At 41.6% G+C, this 10,576-nt stretch overlaps 1 protein-coding gene across 1 annotated transcript; it reads left to right on the plus strand.

The window, feature by feature from the left end:
* The first annotated feature begins 8,540 nt into the window (after positions 1 to 8,540).
* LOC104936683 (odorant receptor 131-2) lies at positions 8,541 to 9,670 on the plus strand. The gene is made up of 2 exons (XM_010752754.3): positions 8,541 to 8,733; positions 8,851 to 9,670. The coding sequence occupies exons 1-2, from the start codon at positions 8,584 to 8,586 to the stop codon at positions 9,616 to 9,618; spliced, it is 918 nt and encodes a 305-aa protein (XP_010751056.2). The 5' UTR covers positions 8,541 to 8,583; the 3' UTR covers positions 9,619 to 9,670.
* The last annotated feature ends 906 nt before the right edge of the window (positions 9,671 to 10,576 follow it).

Below are 10,576 nucleotides of genomic sequence, written 5' to 3' on the forward strand. Positions count from 1 at the left end.
TAAATTAAAAACAAGTTCCACACAGTGTGATGTACAGAATTTAAATATCTAAAAGCTCAGGTATCGGACTGTAAAAAGATTTTAGCATCCCTGAATTTTCAGCCACTACAAAATCTTTCTTGCCGCAGCAGATCTGCACAATATTCTCTTCAGATATCATAATAAAATAAATCCAAATATTATATATAATATAATATACAGGGGTGCACATAACTGGTACGCAGGTACGCATGCGCAACAAAAATCACCAATGCGTAATGCCACTTGAGTTACTACCGCGCTTTTGAGTACTGACCATCCACAGGATCCTCTTGACTTCTCCCGTCCTCAACTTACACTCAACTGTTGCTTGATGTCGAAAAAAAAACAAACCACAGTAAGCAGCTTCTTTGGTGTTTCGCCACCTACAAAGAAACGCCAACTGGAGCCAGAGCCCAAAAAAAGATTATTTTCTGAAAAGTGGCTACAAGATGTGCCGTGGCTTGAAGCTAACGATGAGCGCACTGAAATGTGGTGCAAGATTTGCAGCGCACATCCCCAGCTAGCAGACAAAACAGGTGCGTTTTATAAAGGCTCTAAGAATTTCAACCACCCGTTATTTAGCAAACATGAAAAGAGCAAGGAGCACACTAATGTGGCCCAAACCATTGCTAATAAACAAGCTAGCCAAGAAGAAAAAGCCAGTCGTCCACTTAGCAGGTGGCGAGAAAAGCTAACGGAAGAGCAACGGCAAGCTCTGTTTAATATTTTTCTATTGGCCTTTCATAAAGCCAAACATGCACGTCCCATGTCTTCGTTTTCTGAGGATATTCCTTTACTGAAGCGGCTAGGAGTAAATGTCGGAGCTGCTTATCATTCACGTGAAGGGGGGACACGGATTATGCAGACCATTGCTCACACAATTAGCAGTGAAGTACAAGCAAAGTTGCAGACTGCTGACTTTTGGGGGCTGCTTTTCGATGGATCTGAAGACATCACAAAAACAGAGCAGGAAATCGTTTACATTGTGTCTGTGTCCAGCAATGGAGAGTTTTCGTCAGACTTTATTGGATTGATTGAACTGGGTGCTGACCGAACCGCGCAGGCAATAACAGATGGACTAGTGAAGCTTTTCAAGGACACGAGCTTGGATGACTGGACAGCAAAGTTAGTCGCTGTGTGAACAGACGGTGCAGCTGTCAACGTCGGAGTGTACAACGGCGTTGTGCCAAAACTACGGGCACTTGCAGCGGTTGGAGACTCCCTTGTGCACATTCTGTGCACTGCTCACACGCTGGAGAATTGCGCAAAATCAGCTGATCGCAACGTTCCATACTGTCAGACATTCAATCGCTCTGTGGTCAGGTTGCTGCAGTTTTATTTACAAAAAGGTGGCGCAAAAAAAACTGCTGCACTGAAGAAGCTATGTGAAGAAAACGGGATCTCATTTGTGAAACTGGGTAAGTTTCATAATATCAGGTGGTCTGCATGGAGGCATGAAATACTGTTAAAAGTGTCAAGACTATTGCCAGCCATTAAAATGCAATTGGCTACTAGTGATAACAATGACTTGCAGCATATCCGCACAGAGCGTTTTCAGTGCTTTCTGTCACACATGCTTGACACTGGCAACATTTTGAAGACCACATCAATTAGATTTCAGAAGGAAAAGCTGACCATTGGAGAATGTAAGGATGAACTCATGCTGGCCATTGGACAGTTCAGACTTCTGCTTGATGATGAAGGCCACAGTGCACACACTTTTTCTAATGCAGATGCTGACAGAGACAAGACAAACTTACTTAGGGGGTTAATTGAAGAGTTTGAAATCAGATATGACTCCCTCAAGTCATGTGATCATTTCTTAGTATTTGATCCTTCAACATGGCCTCGGGAAATGCAAGACCTCCACAGTTTTGGAAACACAACAGTTCGCAGCATTCTCAAAATATATGAGGCCACCTTGCAACTTGACAAAGACATCACTCTGACAGAATGGATGCGTTTAAAGCAGGCAGCAAAACGCCTGGCAGCCTCCTCTGTGTATGACTTAGTCCAAATAGTAAATAATACAAGTACCCTGGATGCGTACTCCAACATCAACAAGTTGGTTAAGCTGTCTCTTACACTGCCTTTGAGCAGTGCAGCTTGTGAGAGAGGATTTTCACATCTGAACATAATAAAAACCAAGTACAGGTCTCGCCTGTCCCATGCTCGTCTCTCTGCCTTGATGCAAATTCACCTGTCGAAGCAGACCACTGAGACATATGACCCAAAGCCAGCTGTTGACCTGTGGATGGAGACAGCTAATCGGAGGCTCAACCAAGGACAAGGATGTGCATCTGCATCATCATCTACCATGCAGGAAGCTGAAGCAGAGACCAGTGGGGGAGACACTGAGGAGGACAATGGGGGAGACCTTTAAGACTTCTAACATATGAGGTGAGTACCAAACACCATCTCCTGGTACTCACCTGAGTAACTCACTGAAAAAGTTATGTGCACCCCTGATAATATATATAGATATAGTTAGTAGACTCAATATTACAACACTGATCAGGATCATGGGCACCGTTGCCCGTTCAGTAAATCATCCATGCCACAACACAGCGACAGAATATTTAGTCTGAAGTGTTTAAAACTGTTTCGTGTCGACTTTTCACTGAGCGCACTGCGGCGTCTCGAACTGGAAGATGTGTGTGTGATTTCATCAACACATCTTTCATTTTAAAGAATACTAAATAAGAATCTACATGAGCTACTTGTGCCTCTAGCTCTGCTTATTAGAGGAGTCTTCAAGATTTTACATTTCTGATGGAAACGTGGTTAAAAACTGTTTCTGTGTGAAACTCAAAACTTTTCTTTCTGAGGCCTCCTAACGTTGGTGAACGTTGTTGGTGTCGAGCACCCTGGTGACCAAAGTTTGTTCTTAGTTTTGTTGTTGAAGTGCGAGTCGACATGAGAGTGTGAGAAACTCTTAAAGGATCGGAGCTAATTCCTGGTGGCTTTGCTGCGTTTAAAGAGCAGCTCTGTGGGGATCAGTCATTACTGACACGACCTTTGCACCAGCTCTCAGCAGACTGACGCAACACATGTTTGTTCCAGAGAGTTTCTTTCTTCTGAACAAACATGTATAACTTTATTTTACTGAAGTTTAAAAAAAAACTTTATTAAAGGTGCTGCAATCAACATTTCTTTTATCAGAATGAATCTGCAGGTTAATTCTTGGAGGAACTGACTGGTATCTGCACAGATGCACATTGTGTACTGGCCTTGATGCAACTGATCCACAACAAATACAATGTTATTATTATAAATAAAGCGTTCAGCTATAATCATTCATTCACCATGGCCCAACACGGCTTAATGCATAAACATGATTCCAATGAGTTTCACACTTTATACAATTTAAAATGATACAAAGAGAACACTTGTACAGTGGATCGGTTTTGGCAGATGAGTTGAGGTATTGGAATCGATATCAGGAAAGAAAATACTGGATTGATGCATATGAGTCTCCCTGCGTGTGATTTATAAAATGTCACAAAATATAAAATATTCAAATCACGATTTAAACGCCTTGTTTTGTCCAAAACTCAACGATGTTGGGTTTACAGTGAAAAACATTCACACATTTGAGAAGATTTGAATATTTGACCATTTTGTGGAAAACAGCGATGAAGTTCGCAGGTTGCAACCAACTGAATACCCCTCACCTCACCCTAGAACCTATGGTGCAGTGTTAATGTTGTCACCCATTTTTACAGTTTAGTCTTAGTCTTGTGTCAAAGTTCATTCTTAGTCTTAGTCACTTTTAGTCACAAATCATTTTTGTTCGTCATATTTTAGTCGTCCAAATTTTTGTCAAAACATTTTAGTCTTTTTATTTATTTCAGGAATATTTTGTTTATCATTGTGCCTTTTCCTCTGTTTCTAAATAATGGAATGGGACCACACGTCCAGTGTCTTTGTCCTTCTGAGCATGATCGTGCTGTCTGTCCGTACGCCGTGTTTCTCCTGCGTACTGTTTGTTTTCAGCCACAGGTTCGAGAGCAGCCAGAGGATTCAAACGTGTGGCCGTGACGTTGCTACAGTCAAAGAAGTGCTGCACAAACACATGACAGCAGGACTGGATGCTGCTTTGTTTCTTATATAGTCGACGGAAACAAGGAGGACGTTTTTGTTCAGTTTTTATTTCTTGCGTGACATTTTCATCTCGTTTTTTATTCGACAACAAAAACGCACAGTGGCTCATTTTTCCTCAGTGTTTTCAGAACGTTGTGTCATCTCGTCTTAGTCGAGGGAAAAAGGCTCGTTGATCAACATATTTGTTTCGTCTCGTCTGACGAAATTAACACTGCTATGGTGGATGTGAAACTGGCTGAAGGCCCTGATGGAGCCAGTGTGCTTCTACAGGAACATGATGGACTGTCTCTTATTTTCAGATGATTACACACTAATTAAAACATAGCTGTGTGTATTATCTTCAATTTCAATAAAGTACTCAGTCAACCGACTAATTAATTAATTAATTTGACCAACTCATTAAATATTAATACCAACTCTAAATAATAGATGAGTTTCCAGGATATTGAATGTATTCAACTGTTTAAATAAGTTTAATATGATTGAGATGAAAGCAGAGAGCTGAGGATAAATGTTGGATGTATTTCACAAATCTTGATGATCATCGCTGTAAAGTTTTGATCATCACAAACAAACTTTGACTTTCAGTTCGTTGTTTTCAGAGTTAAAGTTCACAGCAGAGCAAACAAGCGCGTCTCCTCGTGGATTTCCAGTTAATGTGTCCACAGAGGACGTTCGTCTCTTTGTTTTTAATCAACCTCGTTAATGTCGTGAACTCAATCAGCTGTTCTCCACGGAGGATGCTGCAACTTACAGCCATTAAAAGTGAACTATCTTAAATATCACTGCTAATTACAGATTCTCTTAATGACAATGATGAGATACTCTCTCAGCAGACGTATCTAATAAACCCCTTTGATGCTGTGTGTGTGTGTGTGTGTGTGTGTGTGTGTGTGTGTGTGCGCACTGCATGCTGCATAACAAGCTGCCCCCAGTGTGTGTGACCTTTACTGATGGGGCCTAATGAGAGTTGATGAGATGCTCGCTCTGTCCTGCAGCATGACTCACTGGGGATTAGTGGAAATGTCACGATGTCCCAGAAGTCCTTTCTGTGGAACGTGCAACCAACTCCTGCTCACAGCGAGTTTACTCGAGTGAGTGCAACACTGTGGGAAACGTGAGGTCAGAAGTTTAGTTTCTGAAAAAAGTTGCACAGCAACAAAACATTTGACCAAAGCCGAGTCCAGAGGAATGACTGCCCTGTTATGTCACACGGACCAGATACATGTAATCAAATGATGCACGTTGTCACGTGAAGGAGTAAAGGATTCAGTGCAGTCTAGTGATGATTGAAATCCGTATCCTCTTATTTCTTATGTGAAGGAGAAACCACACGAAACATGTGAGGGGAGCCGTGTGCAGGATTATTAGGACACCTCTCCCCTTCCAAGCATGTAGGAGAACCTACAGAGAAAGCATGAAAGGCCATAACTACACACACTGTGCTCTGTTCTGTAGAAACACAACATGCTGGAAGAGTCTGAGGATATACACTAATGAAAACATAGTTATGAATATTAAAGTCCATTGTCTGTAAAGAGAGCTCTCTAAATCTGACCTTTAAAGTACAGTGGTCCCTCGTTTATCGTGGGGAATACGTCCTAAAAATAACCAGCAACAGACGAAATCTGCAAAGTAATCAGCTTTATTTTTTACAATTGTTTTAAGGCCGTAAAACCCCTAACCACACACTTTTATACACTTTTCTCAGACAGGCATTAACATTTTCTCACATTCAAATTTTCGCAGATTTAACAAAAATAAGTACAATACTGTATTAGTAAATGAAACCGTATTTCACAGTTCCTCTGACGGTGCCGCTCCGCTGTAACGGCTTTTTCCTCTGAAGGCCTTGGTGCAGGTGTTTTTTTCTGAGTGCAGAACATACAACGCATTTTGCAGAAACAGCGAGACCGCTAAAGGTGAACCACGTAATAGTGAGGGACAACTGTATGCTTACTGTAAAAAGTCACCACCATTCAAAGTGTATCCCAGGAAACATGCAGGTATCTGAGCAGTCTAACATGTGGCAGAAAAATATTGAAGATAGAGAGATAGAATATCATCTATAACCACGTATCCTCATCAGGGTCATGGTGGGGCTGGAGCCTATCCCAGCTGACTTAGGGCGAGAGGCCGAGGTTCGAACCAGCAACCAGTGCTAACTAGGGGTGTATAACAGTACACACAAGTCATGGTTCGGTACGTACCTCGGTATGGGGGTCGCGGTTCGGTACAACAGGGATTTTTTTTTTCACATATAAAAGACTTTTAATTTATTTTGAACAGACACTAATTGACTGCAAAATCAAAAAACATCTGTTATAAAAGTTAAAAATAAATAGAATAAAACAAAACAAATGTATTCATTTGTTTTATTCTATTTATTTTTTGTAGAAGGCTCGTGCACGCTTTTAAATGGCCACAGACTGGCTGATGTGCACGGGATGGGACCCTGCAGCGTGGCTCAAACACCTTTAATAAATACGTGAAGCCGGGCTCCTCTACTGCGGCATATGGCCGCGTAGATGTTGATATGTACACGCCAACTGCTTCTGTGATGTTTTTGGCCCTGTCAGTGTTAATGTCAAAGCAGCGAGGATAAGTTGTTGCACCAAAGACGTTTTTTCCTGGCACCAGTGACGGATCTGTCGGGGTGATGCCGTCTTATGTGGGTTAGCATGTTTGAGGCCGTCTCCATGACATTGTACTGGGAAGCCAAAGTAATCCCAAACAGCTGATTTAAATGAAGCCGGCGCCTCCTCCAACTTTCCATCACTTCTTGTTTTTCTGTAATGACTGTTTCTGGCAGCTTTTAGGCTCGTTACCGCCACCTGGATTAAAGTGAGGACTCGACTTTTTCTCACTCAGACGTATTCGTCGTATGACTACGTGCACCGAACCGTGACGCCCGTACTGTGACGGTTTGGGACGAATACAAATACCGTTACACCCCGAGTGCTAACCACTGCACCGTACATTGCTTGCATGATATTTTACATGTTTTCATTTCAAATGCAAAAATATTAATAGTTCTGATCAACAACATTGGTGTCAACTAAAACAGTACTGACTGTTTGGTGTTTGTATGTTAAGATTATATTCCACTGCTGCCAAATTCCTAAATCAAATTCAAAATCATGAAAACTGAATCTAATCAAACAAAAAAGATCAGATCATGTCTGGATGTGATCAGTGATCAGACAAACTTTATCAGAGTTTGAGACAAAATCAGTATTTTAAACATGTGTGTACAGGACATGAACACAAAACATGCACACACACACACACACACACACACACACACACACACACGCATGCGTACACACACACACACATGCGTACACACACACACACATGCGTACACACACACACGCACACACATGCGTACACACACACACACGCGTACACACGCATGCGTACACACACACACACACGCGTACACACACACACGCACACACATGCGTACACACACACACACATGCGTACACACACACACGCACACACATGCGTACACACACACACACATGCGTACACACACACACGCACACGCATGCGTACACACACACACGCACACACACATGCGTACACACACTACTGGGAGACTTCCTAAAGAAACCATATATAAAGTCTGAACACTCTCTCCGGTCTAAACACATTCATGTAGGTAAGTACTGTGCAGTCATATCGTTTACAATATAGAAATATTACTATTGAACCAAATGAGATGTTAACTTTGAATCAGAACACATCTGATACACAAACTGTATCATGTTAGAACCAGGCTGGTTCAGTCGTCACAGTTTCACTGCTGTGTTTTCTTGGCAAACTGTTTAATGTGATCCTTTTGTTTCTGTTGCAGGACATTTTGTACTTGTCACAAACTGTCACACACATTTCTGAGTCTGGATGAAGCAATAAGACGATACAAGTGTGGCTAACAATTCAAATATCATAATGTCTATGCTGTCTAAAATCTATGATTCAATTCAAAACACTGATCATCTGATTAAATGATTGACTTCTGACCAAATGTATAGGAGGTACTTTAACTCTTAATCAGCTTGTTTTTTTAAATATATTATATGTTCATACATAATTCAGAATGCACTTCCATTTCAAATGACAATCCACTGATTTTTATATTTGATGCCCTGAGCCTGAGGTGAGTTATTAATGTTCACAGTTTTTTTTAGCTTCATAACAACGTCCAACAGCTGATTCTGATGTTTTGGTTATAAAAATATTAAAATGTGATTTAAAATTTGAATATTTATGAGTAAAAAAGAAAGAAATACTGCAGATGAGCAAAAAAAACAACTATGGAAACTGTTAGAATCAGCCGCAGTTTTCACAAGTATTCATAATATTCATGTTTTTGTTTTGCAGAAGCTGAATGTTTTATGTGTTGCTATATATTATTCTATCACATGTTCTCCTTAGTTAGATCTTAAAGAGATGAACCTGTCGTCTGCCAACGTGACCGTCGTTATTGAGTATCGAGACTCCTTCACCAAAGCCGTGACCAAGAATGTGATCGTTGTGGTTCTCAGCATCTCCATCAACTACATCAACGCAGGCCTCATTCAAACCTTTCGCAAACACGAGGTGTGACATTCATTTACTTAAACTAATGATGAATTTATTGCAGAAACAGGCTAGAAGCAGGTATCTGAAGTGTATACTGTATGTGCATCACTTCGTGTTTTTCTTCCCACCTTCCAGATCTTCTACATGAATCCTCGGTACATCCTGTTTTTTCACCTGGTGGTCAACGACATGATCCAAGTGACGCTGACCGTCATACTGTTCATTATCAGCTACATCCTCTACAGAATAAATGTCTCCGTCTGTTGCGTCTTCATCCTGCTGGCTCTGTTCGTCACTGAAAACACTCCTCTGAACCTGGCCTGCATGGCGGTGGAGTGCTACATCGCGATCTGCATGCCGCTCCGCCACGTGCAGATCTGCACCGTGAGGAGAACTTTGATGCTGATCGGTTTGATCTGGGCGACAAGCATGTTGTCCGTTCTTCCTGATCTGTTCATCACCTTGGCCACGCAGCCTCTGGACTTCTTTTACACCAGAGTGTTCTGCCTCAGGGAAACTGCCTTTTCAAATCCCCACATTATAAAGAAGAGGGATATTACTTATATTGTGTATCTGGTTATAGTTTGGTTTGTTATCTTTTACACGTACTTCAGAATTCTCTTCACTGCAAAAACAGCGAGCAAAGACGCTAAAAAAGCCAGAAACACCATCCTCCTCCACGGATTCCAGGTGTTGCTGTGTATGGCAACATACGCAGAGCCCCTGTTAAAAGAAGCTCTGCTGCACTGGTTTCCTAAGAATTACTCAGACTCCCTGTTTGCTTGCTACATCATTGTGCAGATTCTGCCACGATCCATTAGTCCAATCATCTATGGCTTACGAGACAAGACTTTCAGGAGGTACCTGAGACAGTATCTGTTATGTAAAGTGATCCCACAGTAAGCATCAGTTCATGGATTATCAGCTTTACATGGAGTCAGGTCTTAAAATGATATCATCACACCTCAGTAGTTTTATATTCTTAATCTATTTATCTAATTTTTATTACGTTACAACATTACAACAGTTTCAGGAGCAGGACCAACTCAACCGTGCAACTAACATTCCTACATGTACTCTCTTAAACCTCTTGTTATGTAATTTTCTATCCTTAGGTTACACGAGGTCACGTGTGGGCCTTGAGGTCCTGAGCAGTATTAGTTGTTTGTCTTTGGTTGGGAACAGTAGCTGCCAGTCTATCTCAACACTGTGGTGTCCAGGGTCACAGAGACCTGTTGCTGCCTTCATAGACATAATAGATAGCTTGTTGTTGACGGTCCAATCTGCGTAAACAGACATCTGTGTCTCCAGACTAGAACATGCTGACAATAACACCTCCATGGGTAAAGACATTCTCTGTGACTAATTCTGGGCGTGTAGTATTTGTGGTGTTATCTTGGGGTTTAAAGTCGATCCACCAGGATGAGTTGGGCAGAATGTGAGACCGACTCAGGCACTTCTGATAAACTTTGAGAGTGTCTCTAATTCTCCTTGGCCAAGTGTCAATAAATAAAACAGCATAAGACATCAGAGGCTCCTGAACACTTTCTGAACTCCTGACCTTTGACTTCAGCAACTTCTCCACAACACCGACCTTTTGCTCTCATATATACTGCACCCCGCTCGCCCACCCAGTTTGTTCTATTATTATCCTATTTCATCTATTATCCTATTTCTCCCTCTCCTTCCTGCTTTCGGGTCCGTTGTGCCACTGAAGCATCTCCACAACGCAGCAACCGGCCGAAGTACAAGAGTTCATGCTTCACTCACAATCCTTCATATTGTCAATAAATCATTTAAACGTGTCTGGTTGATGTTGTCTTCTTTGCTGTTTTTTTACGTTTGTTCTCCTGCTGACTTT

This window comes from Larimichthys crocea, chromosome VI, assembly GCF_000972845.2.
Source record: "Larimichthys crocea isolate SSNF chromosome VI, L_crocea_2.0, whole genome shotgun sequence".
Lineage (NCBI taxonomy): Eukaryota > Metazoa > Chordata > Actinopteri > Sciaenidae > Larimichthys > Larimichthys crocea.